The 21,776-nt window shown below is 32.4% G+C and overlaps 1 protein-coding gene across 1 annotated transcript in view; it reads right to left on the reverse strand.

Moving 5' to 3' along the window:
* Positions 1 to 1,075: 1,075 nt before the first annotated feature.
* LOC137398055 (leucine-rich repeat and death domain-containing protein 1-like) overlaps positions 1,076 to 21,776 on the reverse strand; it is a 52,058-nt gene continuing 31,357 nt past the window's right edge. The window contains exons 10-16 of the mRNA XM_068084156.1: positions 20,910 to 21,050; positions 18,227 to 18,367; positions 13,762 to 13,902; positions 8,659 to 8,799; positions 4,458 to 4,598; positions 2,169 to 2,309; positions 1,076 to 1,139 (exon numbers count right to left, since the gene is read on the reverse strand). Of these exons, the coding sequence (XP_067940257.1) occupies positions 1,076 to 1,139; positions 2,169 to 2,309; positions 4,458 to 4,598; positions 8,659 to 8,799; positions 13,762 to 13,902; positions 18,227 to 18,367; positions 20,910 to 21,050 (910 nt within the window). The remainder of the gene's footprint in view (positions 1,140 to 2,168; positions 2,310 to 4,457; positions 4,599 to 8,658; positions 8,800 to 13,761; positions 13,903 to 18,226; positions 18,368 to 20,909; positions 21,051 to 21,776) is intronic.

Consider the following 21,776-nt stretch of genomic DNA (forward strand, 5'->3'; position numbering starts at 1 on the left):
ACACTACCTCACAGTGGGAAGAAGTGGCTTGGCAGCACTGGTTCTGGGCACAGATGTTCTCTTCTTCCGGTGTCAGTCGGATGGCCCCGTTGCCAGTATTGGGGGAGAGTGTGAGGGTAGAGCATCGAGAACAGAGCCGGTGCCAGCGTAAGATTGATTGGCAGGCCACCCAAGCCTCCCTCTTTCACTCGGAGGCTCGGCTGGCAATAAAGGACAGAGGTGAGGCAGGTCACGTAGCAGTAAACGTTATTGCCAGAATAGAAACCGCAAGTGGGTGGAGCCAACGGGAGGAGAAGAACATAAAAGGAAGAACGCGTAGAAAAGGCAGGCAGAGCAGCGCAGTTCCCTGCACACGATAGACAATGTATCCAAATACTGTTTATTATTTATGTATGCAAACTGCACTATTGTTAGACTAATGCAGATGTGTTTATCAGATAAATATATGTTGAATGCTCAGATAACAAGTCGGTGTTCGTAACTTACTCGGCTTGTGGATACCCGTGAAAGTGGCACGGTAAAATCCTCCACAATACATAAAACTAATGTAACATCCATCGTCTGAGTTAAAATTAATGTGAGCTATTGGGCCAAATTTAGCTGTGTTTATAGTCTCTATCGTTAACTTAATGAAATATTGCTTGTCGAATAAACGTAAGTATTACTGTTTGAAATTACCGTAAAACAGTAACTTGAACACCTAGGTTCTGTATTTTTAACCTTTCCCTAAAGTGAAGTTTTATTAGAGATGACTTTCAAATAGGGGGTCACGCTGCATATATTGACTGGCTCATCGAAGTTTGAGGAAAATTTCTAGCCTCTTTGAGCAAAGCAATGCTATTTTTGCCTATATTTTGTAGTTTCATTCATGCGGAGAGACATTAATGTCCTCTACTACTGTGTTTTTATTCAATATTTTTAACCAAGTTGAAGTATTACACTGAGTTTAACAAGGACTTGCTTTGAGTAAAACTGGTAAGATACTGTTGACAATTGTCTTGATTGGGTCGCTTTCAAAGTTTCAAAGAAAAGGCGTAACGCTTTCAAGTTGGAAAATGGCCTTCTGCACACAGTACTAAAGACTGCTATTAAATGTCATACTCTGATCATCAAACGCTTTAAAGTTTTTTAGTCTGATTCTACATAATGAACAAATTTTCAAAAATAGATAGAACTTAGACATTGGTGAGATCAAACAAGGTTCAAGTTTTGACTATTGTGATACTGAGTATAATCAGGTATGCGGTCATAAAAACTGTAGTAGCCACCACATCAGCCACAAAAGAAATAATTGGGATTGGTAAACATTAAATTATAATACCATCATTTCTATTGAAAATGACATTGTAATCATTTTACCACTAGTTGTCATTTCTAGTACTCTTTGGGTATCTTTTCAAATGACCACTCTCTATTATTGTTCATGAAGATCAAAGAAATAAATTGGTAGTGTCATTTGATTTAAGAATGAAACCATAATTTTTGCTTTTCTCAGTAGCTTTCTATTAGAGGTGGCAGTAAAATAAAGGCGGCGTTCAGATAAATATGGCATTTAAATAAAGGTTTTATGGTATTTCAACATCTGGAGAGGAATATTCTCAATCAACCGGCAAGTAACTCCATTTCATTACAAAAACAAACATTTTTTTTCAATGGTAGATCTAGATGGGTAGGGCATTGTGTTGATTCCATCTCATATTAACTATATATGAGCTTTTAGATAACATGTAGTTTCTTATTAACTTTTATTAGTACCATCTATCTAATTTTAGTTCTTCCTATCCTGAAAAGGCTTATAAAAAGTGTTAATGGGCTCATAGCACCTAAATAACCCCTAACATTTTAACACTATAAAGAAAGGATTGAAAAAAATAAAGTCATGGCGTTCAATTAGAGGTTTTCTGTGAGTTAATTTATGAGCGCATTTCATAAGCTATAAAATAACAATAACCTAACAGGTAATCAAAATATATAATGAAATAGAAATGGCATAAAACAATACTTATAACGCATTAAGGAACAGAAATTAACTATTTTGGAACCAACCATTTTTTGGTTGATTTTGTTTGAACTTAATCCATATCACATATCATAGTCACACAGTAATTAATGTTCATAAACACAATAATTCTTGCCAGTGTTTCTTTGGGAAACTCTTTTACACTTACCTGAGTGGCGATTTGGAGAGGTGGCAATAGCCCATGTCAAGTTTCACCAGTGAACCCAGATCTTTGAAGACAACAGCACCAGCACAATCCAAAATGCTGTGAGAGAGGTTCAGCTCTTTTAAGCTTGGCAGTGAAGCAAGTCTGTAAAAATGTTCAAAATTATCTTATGATTTTAACTTCTACTTTAACTCAATGTATCAAAATCTTAAAATTAAAATTTCGACTTTTGATGAATTTGAACTAACGATGAATGCATCCACAAGTTTTTTATCCAGTAGCTCTACTAATGAACTGCAATGGCATATTGATCAATGACGTTATCGTATACCATATGCACACACTAGTTATGTTAGCCTTGCGCCCACACGTTACAACGCCTTTACTAAGTAATGTTTGTGATAAGGTTCACTTACTATATCTGTGGTTAAAATTAATTTGTCTCACAACGGCAATTACATTACGATTATATTATCTCTATAAGAAGAGCCTCGACATTCTCTTTCCATTCGGTCAGACAAAGACAGTACGAAATATCATGGTTACATTTGTACGGGTATCGAGAGGTACCAGTATCATTGTATTCAAAGTTTTGATAAATAGCTTCTGGTAGAACAGTAACCTTTTTATACACACACACTTCTATACAAGAGTTTTTATTATTAATTCAACATATACAGGATTTTTATTTAGTTTTTATCAGTTTGTATTAATTGTATACATGTAATTACCGAATTTTCTTTTTAGTAATCGTGGCAAAACAGACTTAATTTTGCTATTAATTGCTAATTATTGCACATTTACATCTAAACCCTTTTAGAGTATTCTTATTATTTTAATTTATTTGACCTGCAAAAAACATTTTCCTTGTGATATGAAGATTAAAAAATGCAGCTGCTTGACAAAGTTGGAAAACCTTTACAGTGGTTTTTTTGCTCTTAAAGTATTTAAACTACACAAAACAATTTTCTCATGATATGGATTTTAAAGTTAGAATGGCAAAGATCGTTATATTTTAAATACCAATCAATTTTCTGTGCATAGATTTGTTTATTACTTGAGCATCGCGAGGTAGTGTAATAGCTAGTCTAAATATAAGTTAGATTACATAGTTACTACTAAAGCTGACCCCAGTGCTGACCGACGCGGTTTAGGCTGACACACACTTCATCCAGTTACGGTCTGGAAAATGCCAGCAAGTCTTTGTTCGGTCCGTGAAAAAACTATTTGCGAAAATAGTGGCATTATTGCAAAATCTTCTTGTCAACTTGCTAGCGTTCCTGATTCACAGCAGATGAAGCAGGTTTAATGGTTGCAAAAACACCGACATGGCCTTAAATCTTCTAGTGTCAGGTTTGTGAAAGCCAGTGGTAATTCTAAATAAACTGTCTTAGCAACAAACAAACAAACTGGAAAAATGGTTCATCATTCTAAACTTGTAGACCAATTATTGGTTTATACCTTTATTCAATACCATTATGTAAAATATCATTGCCGCCATTGATATATTCGCTACAGTATGAAGCCAAAACTGATTTATTTGTGCAATAGGAAATGAGCTATATATATAAGTTTATTTAGGAGTAGAACTTATGAGCTATAACTAAAGAATAACCTAACCTGTTACCCAAAAATATATTAAAAAAAACAAATAATATGAAAAACAATATTCATGACACATGAAGAAAAAAATTATCATTTTTTGAATTAAAATTTTATATCAACCACTTGGCCAATTGCATTCTGGTTGCTGCTTTTGTTTGAACAAAGTCTATATCTTCTGACATTGTTTTTTGCACTGCTAAACTAATTGACATTAGCATTCAAATAATATTTCTGGTCGAAGAAAGCTTTCTTGCGTAGCCATTGAAGATATGTACTTTTTGCATAGATGAAGAGAAACTTTCAGCAACATACCAATTTTGCACATGCGTACTAAGAACAGATTTTAGCCAAGAACCATTAGTGGAGAGTTTATCGTAACTACTAATTTCAATAGTAAAATAGTTGTTGCAACACAAATTTACAAACTGATAAATAGTTTTTTTAAAAAGTACATCACAAATGTCCTCAAAGAAGTTTGTTTTGCAGGAGCAAGTCTCTTACTATGATAGAGTCAGTTAAAACTCTGTACAGGCTAATTATTTAACCAGAAACCTTATTTCTTCTTGGAAGGTCATGAGTTTAAACATTCAGAACTGTACCAAGAAGTTGAGAGAAGAATCTCATACAGTAAAGTTCATAAACAAAGCGAAGTATCGCCTAAGTTTTTTTGTACTATTTTAGTCTTACCTGAGTTGGGAGTGATCAAACTTGCAAGACTCCATGTTAAGGTTCTTCAATGAATCCATATTTTCAATTACAACAGGACTAGCAAAAGCCATTTTACTGTGAGAGAGGTACAGCTCTTTCAAGCTGGGCAGTGAGGCAAGTCTGTAACAAAAGGTTGAAATTATCCAATGACTTCAACGTCTGAATTCAGAGTTATCTGTTTGATGTTGAAGCTAACATTTCTTCAAGAATACAATGTATCTGTTCTTGTTTTCTACAGTGCAAGCATTTACCCAGGCATATATAGAGTAATCACTCCATGGAAACCAATAATTACATCATAATGAACATTGTATATGTGGAATGAATATACTGAACAAATGAACAGCAAAAATCAAAGGAAAATGAGTTTTGTTACCAAACTACAATAGAGACACTGCACTGTAAATGCAGATTCGGCAAGTATTCAAAACTATGATAAAAAGAAGAGGTGAAACTCAATTTTACAAAAACTCCGTATTATCACAACCTGACAATTCTGTTTGGTCGATTTTCTATTGTTTAATAAAAAGCCAATATGGAAGTGAGGGGCTGTTTAACCAATGTTTTTCCACAGCTTCACAGCCGAGAAAAAGCTTTGATAGGTATGAAAAATATCTAAAAAAAACTTTCGTTATTTTTCAGTTTTTCAGCTGAACTACCAAAATTTCAAAGTTTTTGTATACTGCACTAGGCGCATAATGGAGATTAATTTCAGCATGGAATCACATATGTCCTATAGCTTTACTTCATATGTTGCTCAATTTCTATGTCAAGCTGGTCAGGGAAAAAAGTTAATTTATCTTTTTTGGCAAAGCAATGCTATTGTTCTTATAGTTTGTACTTTTCTTTATACGGAGAGACATTAATGCTATCAACCTACGAATTTTTGATTAACTGTTTTTTTTCCAAGTTGAACTACCAGACTGAGCTACGCAAGGAACTGCTTGGAGTAAAAAATGTAAGATACAATTATTAGTTGTCTTGATGGTGTCAGTTTCAAAGTTTCAAAGAAATATGTAAATCTTCGAAGTTAGAATACGGCTTCTGTTACACAATAAAAATGGCTGCTACTACATGTCATACTCTGGTCTTGAAGAGTTTCCTCATTGTTCATCAGATGCTTCAAAGTTTGTCAGTCAGTTTTTAATCTACATCATTGACAAAACTGAAGGCAATGGATCGGATTTATACTTTGGCGAATTCATTCCAGAGTCTTGTTGTGACGATTGCCACAATGATTATTCTCAGATACACGGTCACAAATTATATGGCAGCCTCACAGCAGGCGCCAAACAATTAATTTTTAATGATGAACATAAGTAATATGATTACAATTAATGAATATAACAATGTAATCACTACAACGCTATTGGTCATTTTTAGTACCGATTTGTGAAAACTTTTCCATTGATCATTTTCTATTGTGGTTCATAAAGATCAGGAATTTCAAATAATGATTTCATTCAAGTAAAGGACTGCACTGTATATTTTACCTTTCTTCCTGATGTTTTATTAGAGTTGCGGTTCGTATAACGACAGCATTCATATATAGAGGTTTTACAATAGCTAAAATCCAAGCTGAAAATCGGTGGCGCACAAATAAAGATGGCATTAAATATAAAGGTGTTACGGTAGTTACAGTTTAAGGTGAATATCCTGTATCACCTAGCCAGTAACTTAATTGCATTATATTATCATACAGAAGTTTTCCAGCGGTAGATTTAGACAGTTAAAGCATCGATTTGATTTCTTTGCAACATATCATACATTTTTTTAAAAATATAGTTGGTTATTTAGTTATATTAGTACAACACATCTAGTTTACTTTTTCCAATGATGGAAAACTTATAACAAAAGTTAATGATTTTATGATTCCTGTATAACCTCCTAAGTTTTGTGATGAAATCTAACGAAAATTTAATAATGAAAATATTTTAAAGCAATTCCGACTTCTGTGCGCTGACAGTCACTAGATAGTGATGAAATCATACAAGCGGCTTCAATGCAAAACATTTTTGGATCTTTGCTAGCCACTAAAATTTATTTAAAAACCAAAATGAACTATCCTCTATGACCTCGGTTGAGCTTTGTAATAAGTTACAAGTATCATTAAGATCACCAAGTAAGCTTATTATCTTATACTCACCACTTATTCACTCTATAAACTTGTATTCACCACTTAAAGAAACCGATTGAAAATAAAATACCCAGAAATGTGTTCGAATGATATTTTACATCTGAATACCTGTATTAATTTATATGCATTTGTGTTTACTTGATTGATCATTTAAATAAGTTGGAACTATGCATGTCAAGGCTTTAATTGAACCTAAATATTTAATGACAACACAACTAGCGGAGTCCTCATTACCCCAATGGCACGATTAAAAGGTGGACAGTGTACTTATTCTGCTACAGATAGTTATAAACTGTTATATTTTAGTATTAGTTTGGTTATAGCATGCCAATCCAAATATTTCTAAAAGAACAACTGTATTCCGTAAATATTATGTAATCATACACACTTTACGATGTAAGTTCAAACTAATTGGAAGCCCATAGTTACACGTTACGCAGTAATTTAAAAATACAATGACTATTAACTAATCAATGAGCTATCGAAAATGGTATGAACTACGTTTTTATTTTTCAATTTAATAACAAAACATTAAAGTGCAAGCATAGATTATGCAAAATGAAGAGGTCTGGACAATGAAATGTTGTGAAACATTCTATTTTCTTTTAATGTAAACTCAGCAGCAACTTGAATTTTTTCTTTTATTGTTTTTATATTGGTCATTTTATCAGTTTTAATGAATGACTAGTTGCGACTTTGTTACTATGTTTTGCTGTTTTATTAATATTGTTGTTAATTAAAATGGCGTTGTTTTACCAACAACGCCATATTTATTTATATTATTTATTTAAAATGATTTTGTGTCAAACCGGTTGTGAGTAGATGTTGCTACAAAAACCTAAATACAAGTCACATTAGATAGTTACTGCCTATACCAATTTCTGCATTAACTGACATGGTTTAGGCTGACACAGACTTTTACAAACTACGTTCTGGACAACGCTAGTATATGTTAATCTGGTAAGTAGAGACAGAATTAGCCGAAAGAATGGCAATATTTCAAAATCATGTTTTCAACTGGTGAGCGTCCCAACTGCACAGCTGATGAAGCAGGTTCAATAGTTGCAAAAACAACGACATGGTCATTAAGTCCTCTAGTGTCAGGTATGTGAAGGCCAGTGGCACATCCAAAAAAACTGGGTTAGCAAAAAGATTTCTGGCGGAGCGGTTCAGCGTTCTAAACTTGTAGACACATTTTTGCTTTATATCTATATTCAACATTAATGCGTAGACTCCCATTTCCACCATTGATATGTTGGTTAGAGATTGGTGCCAAAACTGCTTTCTGTATGCAATAGAAATGGAGTTATATGTAAGTTAATTTATGAGTGCAATTTATAAGCAATACAAAAAAATTACCTTGCCTGTGAATCATATATATATTAAAAAAATGAAGATCAAAAAAACAATATTCATAACACATGAAAAAAACAACTAACGATCTTAAATCAAAGTATTCTATCAATTATTTAGCCAGTTGCATTTTGATTGTTGCTTTTGGTTGAACACAATCTATATCTTCTCAGAACAATTATTTTTTGCATTGCTGAACTAATTGGTACTACCATTCAAACAACTTTTTAGTCGAGCAAAGCATTCACGCCCAGCCAATAAGCATACATACTTTTTCCGTAGATGAAGAGAAACTATCTGCTACATACCACAATTTTCTGCTTTTTGCTAACCACAGATTTTAGCCCTGATCAATCAGTAGAGAGTTAATCATAACTACTAATTCCAATTGTTTGTTGTTGTAACACAAATTTACAAACTGGTAAACTGATTTTTAAAAAGGTGCATCACAAAATGAAATCATATGGCCTCACATAAGTTTGTTATGTTGGAACAAGTCTCTTACCATTATAGAGTTGGTAAAGTATGGTCCAGGTTAATTATTTATCCAACAACCTAAGATCCTATTTACAGGTTTTGAATTTAATTATTCATAACCGTACCAAGAAGTTGAAATAAGAAACTTATACAGTAATGTTCAGAAACAAAGCAAGGTATTGCATAAGTTTTGTTGTACTATTTCAGTCCTACCTGAGTTGGGAGTGATCAAACTTGCAAGACTCCATGTTAAGTTTCTTCAGGGAATTTAAACTTTCCAAGACAACAGGACTAGCAAAAGCCATTTTACTGTGAGAGAGGTTCAGCTCTTTCAAGCTGGGCAGTGAAGCAAGTCTGTAACAGGAGGTCCAAATTATCCATTGACTTTAACTTCTGATTTCATAGTTGTCTGTTCTATGTTGAAGCTAACACTTCTTTGAGAATACAAAGTATTTTTTTAGCTTTTTACTGGCCATCTATTCTACCAAGCATATATAGAGTAATCATTTAATTGGAATAGATAATTGCATCATTTTGAAAACTGTCTATCCAGAATTTAAAACTGATGAATGATTGAAAAGCAAAAACTAAGGAAATATGAGTTTCGTTGTCAAATTACTATAGAGACACAATACATAAATGCAAATTTAGTAGGGGGACGGAAACTGTAATAAAAAATGGAGTGAAACTTAATTTTACCAAGGCTATGTATTATCACAACCCCATAATTCTGTTTTGTCAATTTTCTATTGTTCAATAAAAATTAACAATGTAATCACTACAACGCTATTTGTCATTTTTAGTACCGATTTGTGAAAACTTTTCCATTGATCATATTCTATTGTGGTTCATAAAGATCAGGAATTTCAAATAATGATGTCATTCAATTAAAGGATTGCACTGTATATTTTACCTTTCTTCCTGCTGTTTTATTAGAGTTGCAGTTCGTATAACGACAGCATTCATGTATAGAGGTTTTACAATAGGTAAAATCCAAGCTGAAAATTGGTGGCGCACAAATTAAGATGGCATTAAATATAGAGGTGTTACGGTAGTTACAGTTTAAGTTGAAATATCCTCCATCACCTAGCCAGTAACTCAATTGCATTACATTATTATGCATAAATTTTCCAGCGGTAGATTTAGACAGTTAAAGCATTGATTGGATTTCCTTGCAACATATCATAATTTTTTTTTAAATATAATTGGTTATTTACTTATATTAGTACAACCCATCTAGTTTAATTTTTCCAATGATGGAAAACTTATAACAAAAGTTAATGATTTTATCATTTCTGTATAACCTCCTAAGTTTTGTGATGAAATCTAACGAAAATTTAATAATGAAAATATTTTAAAGCAATTCCGACTTCTGTGCGCTGACAGTCACTAGATAGTGACGAAATCATACAAGCGGTTTCAATGCAAAACGTTTTTGGATCTTTGCTAGCCACTAAACTTTATTTAAAAACCGAAGTGAACTATCCTATATGACCTCAGTTGAGCTTTGTAATAAGTTACAAGTATCATTAAGATCACCAAGTAAGCTTATTCTCTTAAATTCACCACGTGTACTCTAAAGAAACCGACTGAAAATAATATATCCAGAAATGTGTTCGAATGATATTTTACATCTGAATACCTGTATTAATTTATATGCATTTGTGTTTACTTGATTGATCATTTAAATAAGTTGAAAATATGCAGTTCAAGGTTTTTAAAACCCATTCAGGACTAATTAGTTATTGGTTGACTGCTCCCCCAGCCTAATTAATTTTTCACTAGCCTTACAATTAAAATAGAGCTACACAAAATTGAGTATAACTAGAGTTCTTTTCAAAATAATCTTGATTTGTTTTTTGCAGCTTAACAAAGACATTCCAGGCTACAATGTGATATAAATTTTTGTGCACCTTTACAATTTCTACTGACCACAATTTCTAATAATTCTGTGAACTTTTTTTTTATCAAAATTGTTTTTCATGTTTCGTAGCAGCTCACAAGCAGTTTTTTGATACTGACATTGTTGGACCTATGTTAGATTGATAGCAAACTTTATCAGCAGCAAATAAAAAAAAGATTTCTCAATTCCGAGCAATAGAACAGGTGTTACTAGCTTCTAACCAACACTACGTCACTGACAGTTTTATCAATTATATAATCAAACAATTTGTTAATTTATATTGAAATGCATTGCAGAGGTTATTATGAATATATTATGCACAAAAGATACTCAAGTTACCAGCTAACAGACAATCAATTACCAGCAAAAAAAATAGGTGTAAAAATACAGTAAAATATATTGTAAAAAATACAGTAAAAATGAATATGCATGAAAACGAAACAATATATACATGTATAATAAGGGTGTGTTCATTAAAAAATTATGACACGGTGAGAGTTATTTGATGCCAACTACACATGCATATTTGCTGCCACTATAAGTTAGTTGATGCAGTATTCATCAGATATTGGTGTTGAAGCCCTAGGCTCATCATCAACGGCATCATCACTCACAAGCCCTTGACTGTCTTCACCTTCATGTAGCAAATATGATACAGCCTAAAAAAATTGTGCTTTAGTAGCTTTTCAGGGTAAATACCTGATAACAAATTGAAAATAAGTAGTCTACTGCAGCTAACAATTGGTAATACAAATTGCAAATATTTTTTGATACTGTAAATAATTATAAACACAAAAAGTCATGAAGATGATTACTGTGGTAAGTGTCCCCTATCGACCAATATTAGAGCCTAGTGGTTGGGGCTAGTTTATAGTAGATGTTGAGGTTGAGAACTATATGCTTGACTAATTGTGGGTTGAACAATTGGATATAAATGAAATAAGAAATTTTTATTATCTTGTAGTTCTACAAGGAAATCATAAAACTATTGTTTATTATGGGGTAATAGAGTGATGAGTTCATGCTGCAAAAAGATCTAAATTTTATTGGATTTAAAATGTTATAATCATGTGTATCATGAAAAAAATCCATATCTTACACTGTTAGAATAAAGTTTGTTAGAAATTCACAAGAAAAATTTCGGCTTTTTATCGTTTTTTTTCGGTAAAATTCTATAAATAGCCACATAAAACTTACCTTCTTCTATCAGAAAATTCTCATTTTCTTCTTGAACATTACTTTTGTTGCTATTTTCTTCCCCTGAGCTGATTACCGCCTCTAATTCACTTAAAAATTTTGCCATCGTTCGGATAAACCTTTTCTAAAATGGCGATCATCAAATTTCCAAAACAGTTGATATCTATCACATAATTTGTTAGTTAAAACTTTCTGGTCCAATCACATATTTGGTATCAAAATGATGCCCAGACTCTTAAACTTCGTTTGGTGAATGAATAAAACCTATGTACCTAAACAGCTAAGCAATAGAGCAAATCAAAGTTTAACCCGAGTACTTCGGGAATGGGCCCTGGAGAGCACAACTCTTCCCGAGGTATTCGGGAACAGTCCTGAGTGGGTTAATTGAATCAAAATATTTAATGACAACACAACTAGCGGAGTCCTCATTACCCCAATGGCACGCTTAAAAGGTGGATAGTGTACTTATTCTGCTACAAATAGTTATAAACTGTTATATTTTTAGTATTAATTTGATTATAGCATGCTGATCCAAATATTTCTAAAAGAACAATTGTATTCCGTAAATATTATGTAGTCATACACACTTTACGCTGTAAGTTCAAACCAATTGGAAGCCCATAGTTACACGTTACGCAGTAATTTAAAAATACAATGACTATTAACTAATCAATGAGCTATTGAAAATAGTATGATTTACCCTTTTATTTTTCAATTTAATAACAAAACATTAAAGTGCAAGCATAGATTATGCCAAAGGAAAAGGTCCAGACAATGAAATTTTGTGAAACATTCTATTTTCTTTAAATGTAAACTCAGCAGCAACTTGAATTTTTTCTTTTATTGCTTTTCTAGTGGTCATTCTATCATTTTTAATGAATGACTAGTTGCGACTTAGTTATTATGTTTTGCTGTTCTGTTGATAATATCAACAAGTCCATATTTATTTATATTATTTATTTAAAATGACTTTGTGTCAAACCGGTTGTGAATAGATGTTGCTACAAAAACCTAAATACAAGCCACATTAGATAGTTACTGCCTATACCACTTCTTGCATTAACTGACATGGTTTAGGCTGACAAAGACTTTTACAAGATACAGTCTGGACAATGCCAGCAAATGTTAATCTGGTAAGTAAAGGCAGAATTTGCCGAAAGAATGACAATATTTCAAAATCAAGTTTTCAACTGGCGAGCATCCCTACTGCACAGCTGATTAAGCAGGTTCAGCAGTTGCAAAAACAACGACATGGTCATTAAGCCCTCTAATGTCAGATATGTGAAGGACAGTGGCACATCCAAAAAAACTGGGTTAGCAAAAAAAATCTGGGAAAGCGGTTCAGCATTTTAAACTTGTAGACACATTTTTGCTTCTTATCTATATTCAACATTATTGCGTAGACTCCCTTTGCCACCATTGATATGTTGGTTAGAGTTTGGAGCCAAAACTGCTTTCTCTATGCAATAGAAATGGAGTTATATGTAAGTTAATTCACGAGTGCAATTTATAAGCAATACAAAAAAATTACCTTGCCTGTGAATCATATATATATTAAAAAAATGAAGATCAAAAAAAAAAATTCGAACACATGAAAAAAACAACTAATGATCGTAAATCAAAATATTCTATCAATTATTTAGCCAGTTGCATTTTGATTGTTGCTTTTGGTTGAACACAATCTATATCTTCTCAGAACAATTATTTTTTGCATTGCTGAACTAATTGGTACTACCATTCAAACAACTTTTTAGTCGAGCAAAGCATTCACGCCCAGCCAATAAGCATACATACTTTTTCCGTAGATGAAGAGAAACTTTTTGCCACATGCCACAACTTTCTGCTCTTTGCTAAGCAAATATTTTAGCCCTGAACAATTAGTAGAGAGTTTATCGTAACTACTAATTCTAATTGTTAGTTGTTGTAACACAAATTTACCAACTGGTAAACTGGTTTTAAAAAGGTGCATCACAAAATAAAACCACATGGCCTCACAGAAGTTTCTTATGCTGGAACAAGTCTCTTACCATGATAGAGTTGGTAAAGTGTGGTACAGATTAATTATTTATCCATCAACCTAAGATCCTTTTTACAGGTCTTGAATTTAATTATACAGAACCTTATAAAGAGGTTGAAAAAAGAAACTCATACAGTAATGTTCATAAACAATGCAAGGTCTTGCATAAGTTTTATTTGAGATATTATTTCAGTCCTACCTGAGTTGGGAGTGATCAAACTTGCAAGACTCCATGCTAAGTTTCTTCAGGGAATCCAGATTTTCAACGACAACAGGACTAGCAAAAGCCATTTTACTGTGAGAGAGGTTCAGCTCTTTTAAGCTGGGCAGTGAAGCAAGTCTGTAACAAAAGGTCCAAATTATCCATTGATTTTAACTTCTGATTTCATAGTTATCTGTTCTATGTTGAAGCTAACACTTCTTTGTGAATACAAAGTATATTTTTTTGTTTTTACAGGCCATCTATTTAACCAGGCATATATAGAGTAATCATTCAATTGGAATAGATAATTGCAACATATTGAACATTGTCTATACAGAATAAAAGAAATCTGAATGATTGAAAAGCAAAAATTAAAGCAAAATGGGTTTCGTTGTCAAATTACTATGGAGACCCAATTATACCTAAATGCAGATTTGGCAGGGGGCGGAAACTGTGATAAAAATGGGATGAAATTTAATTTTACCAAAGCTATGTATTATCACAATCTCATATTTCTGTTTTGTCAATATTCTAATTTTCAATAAAAATCAACATAGGTTTGGTGGACTTTTCAACCGATATTTTCCCATAGCTCCACAGCCATGAAAAAGCTTTGATAGTTGTGAAAAATTCAAACTTTTTTTAAACTACACAAGGCGCATACTAAAAATTATTTACAGTTCAGAGTCAAATATTTGCTATAGCTTTTCTTTATATGTTGCTCAATATTTATGTCAAGCTGGTCAGTAATAAAGGAATCCAATGATTTTTGTAATTTTTCGCCATCAAATTAATTATTTTAAGTAGACAAAATTACATATTATTCAAAACCTAATATTTAAAACAGAGATGTATAATTTGTCATCTCAGAAAACTGATGCCATCTAAAGGCCACAAGTATGAGACAGATTGAGCGTAGACAGTTTTCTGGTTCTCTTTCGCTACAACCGTGAGCATGTTTGAGTCAAAGCATTCATGAAAACTATTACTGCTGCAAATAAAATAATCACTTTTTAGTGGTCCTAATTATCAATAGAAATTTTCCGAACCTCACAAATCTAACAAGAGTAAAACTTTTGCAGCTGTTGATACTTCTGACATGACTGGCCATTGCTAATAAAGTATATCGATAAAATTACCTAGACAAATAAAATAGAAACATCAGGATGTGCTGTAGACATATTTCATATTGACCAAAAGTAAACAGATATTTTTTTTGTATGAAGCCTACTAAAACTGTTTTTGATGCACAAACGCTTTGCCGAGTTATACCATTTGGCTTGTGGTAGCGAAAGAGCTAACTCACTTGTTTTCTATAGAGAAAATGTAAATTATATTTATTATATTCATAAGTTGCGAGTGGCACAAGTTAGGAAGAGCTTGGTTCATGTTTTCTATCACCTGCCTAGTTAAACTTTGCTTGTCAAGCTGAGCAGATAAATTGTCGAAATCACATGGATATGGTATGTGATATATGAAACTAATGAAAAATTCGTCATCTGAGTTAAAATTACTGATTATTATCGAGGTAGGTTTAGGTGCACTCATACTCTCTATTAGTATCTTACTAAGATATTACTTGTTGGACTGAACGCAAATAATGTCTCTTTGAATTACCGTAAAACGGTAAATCAAACACGTACAGTGTTGTATACATGTAGGTTTCATTTTTTTCCATTTTTCCCTAGAGTGCATTTATATTAGAGATAAAGTTCCAATAGCGGGTGGTGTTGCATATATCAACTGCTTCATCAAAATTTTGGAAAAATAAATTTAGCCTTATTGGAAAAGCCATGCTACTGTTAGCTATGTTTTGTAAATTCCTTTATGCAGAGAGACATCAATGCCATCGACCCTAGCTTTTTTGTATAACTGTTTTTCATCCGAGTTGAAGTTTCAGACTGAGTTAAATGAGAAACTGCTTGGAGTAAAACATGGTCAGATACTGCTATTATTTTATTTTATTGACAGTTGGAATGTTGTTTTGATTTAGTTATAAATGAACAAACATTTAAAAAAATAAAGTTGTTTATTTACCTATGTTAGTAAAATTCATCTAATTTCGGTTTTTTCAAAGCAGAGAAAGCTTAAAGAAAAAGGTAATGGTTTCATTACGTCTATATAACTTCCTAAATTTTTTTATGAAATCTAACCAAAAAGTAATCGATGAAAATATATTTCCAAAGCTAATCCGATTATTTTTCTTATCTTTACTCTTTTTACTTATCTTTGTCTCTGTCAAATCTTTATTTTTAACTCTTATCCGACGGATAAAATCATGAAAGCGACTTCATCGCAAAAGTTTTTGAACCTTTGCTAGGCAACAAGCTTTTAATTAAAAACCAAAGTGAGCTATTATCTATGAATTTTGTTGAGCATTGAAATAATTTTTAAGGATCGTTGAAATCCCCAAGTAAGTTTATTCTCTTAGACACACCACCTTTTTTAGAGAAGCTGACTCAAAATAAATTAGCCAGAAATGTATTTGAATGAAATTTTACATCTGACTACTTGTTTTAATTTATATGTATATTTGTTCACATGATTAATCTTTTAAATAAATTGTAACTATGCATGACAAGGTTTATAATTAAACCCACATATTTAATGACAACACAACTAGCGAAATCGTTTTTAACACAATGGCACGTTGATGGAGTGGAAAGTGTTGTAATTCGGCCACAGATGGTTATGAACAATTATGTTTTAATTTCAAGTAGTTTTTAGCACACATATTTGAATATTTCTAACAGAGCTAATGTATTTGGTTAGTATTCTGTAATCATATATTCTTTACGCTGAATGGGCAAACCAATTGGAAGCCCGCAGTTGAAAATTATACAGTAACATAAAGACACAATGACTAATGATTAATCAATGAAGTAAGGAAGTTAATTTAAATTATATTTCAATTTCTAACTTATTAACACTTATCAACATGTGCAAGCATAGATTATGCAATAGGAAAAATCCGGACAAAAAGATGTCTTGAAGGAATCTTTTTTATTAGAGTAAACTCGGCAGTAATTTTGCAATTTTGTTTTATAGTTTGTATAATTTGGTCACGCCATTATTTTTAATGAATGACTAATTAGAACTTAGTTATTACGTTTTGCTGTCCGTTTGATAAAATCAACACCGCCTTATTCATTTTGGAAAATTACTTTTTGTCAAACTGGTCATGAGTAGTTGTTTTTACAAGAACCTAAATACAAGTTAAATTAGATAGTTACTGCCCAAACCGACACCTGTACTGACCAACGTGGTTTAGGCTGACACGGATTTTCACAAGATGCAGTCAAGAGAAATCCAGCAGATCTTTGTTTGGTCTGTATAGAAAGATCTTGCCAAAAGAGGGACAATATAGCAAAATTATATTTTTAACTGACTAGCATCCCTGCTGCGCAGCGGTTGAAACAGGTTCATCGGTTCAAAAACAACCACATTGCTTTTAAGCTCTTTAGAATCAGGTAAGTGAAAGTTAGTGGCACATCTAAAAAAGCTGGCTTAACAAGAAATAAATCAACTGAGAAAACGTTAAGCATTTTAAATTTGTAGAGACATTTTTGCTTTATAACAACTATATTCAATATTATTGTGAAGAATGACATCTTCGATTAGTTTGCTAGAGTTTATAGCCAGAATCTCTTTCTTTTTGCAAGAGTAATTGAGTTATATGTAAGTAAGTTTAAGTAGTGTAGTTTATAAGCTATATAATAATACTAATAATAACATATTATGTGTCCGAAATATAATATATTTTGGATATATTCCTTGTTTTCGATATAGTATATCAAAAACAAAGAGCATAAAATACAATATTCATGACACCAGAAAAAAAATTTAACAAATTTTTAATCAAAATATTTTATCAATTGCTGGACCAGTGAAATTCTGATTGTTGCTTTTGTTTTAAAATAATCTGTAATCCATACCTGCTAACATCAACTATTCGTTGCTGTTCTTAACAAGTTTATATTAGCAATCAAACAATTTTTTTGGTCAGACAAAACTTTTTCATGTAGCCATTGAAAGTATATACTTTTCGCAAAGGTGAATAGAAACTTTAACCATGTGCACATTTTGCACATGCTTTCTTAGGACAGGTTTTAGCCCTCAAAGGAACTGAAGAGTTTATTGTAACTTCTAATGCCAATAGTTAGTTGTTGTAACACAAATGTAAAAACCAATAAACATCTTTTAAAAAGGTGCATCACAATGTGAAACCACACCGTCTCACAAATGCTTGTTATGTTGGAACAAGTCTTTTACTATGATAGAGTCTGTTAAAGTTCTGCACAGGCTGAATATTTATCCAGCAACCTAATTTCCTATTTTAAGGTATTGAATTTAAACATTCAGAAATGTACAAGGAGGTTGAAACAAGAAACTCATACAGTAATGTTCATAAACAAGGCAGGGTCTTGCATAAGTTTTCTTTAGGATAATATTTCAGTTTTACCTGAGTTGGGAGTGATCGAACTTGCAAGACTCCATGTTAAGTTTCTCTAAGGAATCTAGACTTTCCAAGACAACAGGACTAGCAAAACCCATTTTACTGTGAGAGAAGCTCAGATCTTTCAAGCTGGGCAGTGAAGCAAGTCTGTAACAAAAGGTTTAAAACTATCCAATGACCTCAACGTCTGAATCAGAGTTATCATTCAATGCTGAAGCAAATATTTCTACGAGAATACACCATTTTATGTTGATTGTTTCAACAGGCCAACCTTTTAACCAGGCATAAATGGAGTAATCACCTAACTGAAATCAAGAATCACATCATATTGATCATTGTATATCCAGAATAAAAAACTTAATAATTGAAAAGCAAAAAATTAAAAAAAATGAGTTTTGTTGCCAAATTACAATAGAGACAAGCTACCGTAAACACAGATTTGGCAAGATGCAGAAACTTTGAAAAAAGATGAAGTGAAAATTAGTTTTACAAAGATTATATATTATCACATCCTGATATTTCTATTTTGTCGACTTTGTAGTGCTCAATAGAAAATCAAATCAAAAGTTGTGAACTTTTCAACCAATATTTTCCGACAGCTTCACAGTCGTAAAAAAAGCTTTAATACTGTAGCTATGAAAAAATCTGGAAAAACTTTAGTAATTTTTCAGCTTATCCAGCTCACCTACCAAAACTTGAAAGTTTTTTGTAAACTGCGCAAGGTGCATACTATAAGAATTGATTTCAGCATAGAGTCAAAAATGTCCTATAGCTTTTCTTAATAAGTTGCATACTTGCTATGGTAAACTATTAAGGAATAAAGGTTTCTAACTATATCCCTAACTTTTTTGCTATCAAATTAATTATTTTATGGGGAATAAATTGCATGTTAAATAAAATCTAATAATGGAAACATGTATCTAATAATTTTTATATCAAAAATGTGATGATCTGTACACCCCACATGTTTAACACAGATTAAGTGTAGACAGATTTTGTCACTTTTGCTACAACCGTGAGCGTGTTTGAGATAAACGATCCAACAAAATCATTACAGCTAAAAGCAAATTAATTGCTCTTTCGTGGTCTCAACAATCGATAGACATTACCCAAAGTTGAAAGTTTTAGCAAGAATGACATATTTGCAGCTGTGGATGCATCTGACATGACTGGTCATTGCAAATACGGTATTGTGATAAAACGATTTGAAAAATTTTAAATAAAAATAGAAGGATGTGCTGTAGAAATATTTCATATTGGCGAAAAGTAAACAAATACATGTAATTGTAATTGCATGAAGCCTAATAAAGTCACACATTGCTGATTGTAAAGAACAAACACTTCGCCAAGCCGTACCATATGGTTTGTGGTAGCAAAAAAGCTAACATATATGTTTTCTATATAATAAATATAAATTAGAATTATTTTACTTAGAAACTTTGAGTGGCATAAATTTGGAAAAGTTGAGTTTATGTTTTCTATCACCTGTCTAGTGAATGTTTGCTTGTTAAATTTACCAAGTACACTGTCCAAATTATATAACATTTGATATGTAAAACTAATGAAACATCCATCATCTGAGTTTAATTTAATGTTCACTATTGGGCAAGGCTAGCTGCGTTTATACTCTCTATCACTATCAAAGTAAAATATTGTTCGTTAGATTGTCACTTTAAATTACCATAAAACATTAATTCGAGTGGGTACAAGTAGGTTCTGCAATTTTTCCTTCTCCATAGAGTGAAGGTTTATAAAAATTGACATTCAAATAGCGGGTGTTGCTCCATATATCGACTAGTTCGTCAGAATTTTGGGAAAATAACTTTCATTGTTATTCTTGCCTATATTTTGTACTTTCCTTTATGCAAGAGACTTTAATGCCGTTAACCTCAGCCTTTTTGTTTAGCTTTTTTATCCAAGTTAAAGTTTCAGACTGGGTTTAACAAGAAACTGCTTTGAGTAAAACATAGTAAGATAAAGTTATTAACTGTTATAGCGGTGTTGCTCTCCGAGTTTAAAAAAAAAATACACAAAGTTACACAGTTAGAGAATGGCCTTTCTTGCACAAGAACAATGACTGTTTTTACATGTCATATTCTGTTATTGAAAAGTTTTCTCATTGTTCATAAAACACTTTAAAGTTTTTTAGTCAGGTTCTAATCTACATTATAAACCAAACTGAAAACAATGAATCGGTTTTAAACTGTACCGATTTCGAACAAAGGTCTAGTTGTGATGATTGCTACAACAAATATTCTCAGAAATGCGGTCACAAAATGTATGGCAGCCCCACAGCTGGTGCTGGACAATTAATTTTTTTTGAATAACATTAAAAATAATGATGAAAAAGACAATGGAATTTCTGTAAAACTATTTGTCATATTAGTACCGGTTTGTGAATACTTTTCTATTGACCACTTTCTATGGTTCTTCATAAAGATCAAAAAGGTCAAATAGTAGTGTCATCCCATTAAAATATGGCACCGTATATTTTACTTTTTTTCTTGGTGTTCCATTAGAGTTGGCGTTCCCATAAAAGGGACGCTCTAATAAAGATGGTATTTGAATATGGAGGTTTTACGGTAGTTAAATGGTACAAGAAGTTTGAAAGAAGAAACTCATACAATAATGTTCATAAACAAGGCAAAGTCTTGCATAAGTTTTCTCTAGAATATTAATTAAGTTTTACCTAAGATGGAATTTATCAAACTTGCAAGACGTCATGTTAATTTCCTCCAGCGAATTCATGCTTTCAATAACAACAGGACTTGCAGAATCCATCTTACTGTATGAGAGATTCAGCTCTTTCAAGCTGGCCATTGATTCAATTCTGTAATGTAAGTTCATAAAAGTATTCAATGAATCAAACTATGCTTTCAAAGTTAGTGCAGTGCAAAATTATGGCAACCCCCTGCGCAATATGACAAGCACCACGTTGCATTGCAAAGTTTTGTGCGTGAAATAAAAAAAAGTAAGCAATTTTATACATCATTTAGCTCAAAGATTTGTGAGCAACTCAAAGATGCATTTGAATTCTGTCACACTCTAACTGCTTTTTGTTTAACTGGAAAATATATATTTTTAACGGTGGAGATTTTGTCGCTATAGTGAAAGTGTTCGAAGTGGTTTGGCATCAAACATTGCTTATTTGAGGGAAACTTACAAGCTAAACTTTTTGTACAAGTTATGGTGGCCTAAAAAGAGCTGTTGAGTTTAAAATTGACGTCTAGTACTTTGTTGGCCAGCCTTTATTTCTGATTACACCGCGACACCACCTTGGCATGCTGTCAACAAGCTTTCAAGTTTGTATAGGTGTCACTTCGTAATGCCAGGCCTCAATAATATTCTCAATCAGTTCTCTTTTGCTAGTAGGTTTGTGCTTGCTAAAATCTATGCCCACTTGTTGCCATAAATTTTCTATCGAATTGAAGTTGAAAGATTGTGCGGGCCAGTTTAGAAACTCAACTTTTTGGGTATCGGCAAGTTTCTCCCTCTGCTTTTTTGAACAGTAGTGAGTTTGTGTTGCTTCACATCCTCTCAATTCATTTTCAATTAG

This window comes from Watersipora subatra, chromosome 6 (assembly GCF_963576615.1).
Source record: "Watersipora subatra chromosome 6, tzWatSuba1.1, whole genome shotgun sequence".
Lineage (NCBI taxonomy): Eukaryota > Metazoa > Bryozoa > Gymnolaemata > Cheilostomatida > Watersiporidae > Watersipora > Watersipora subatra.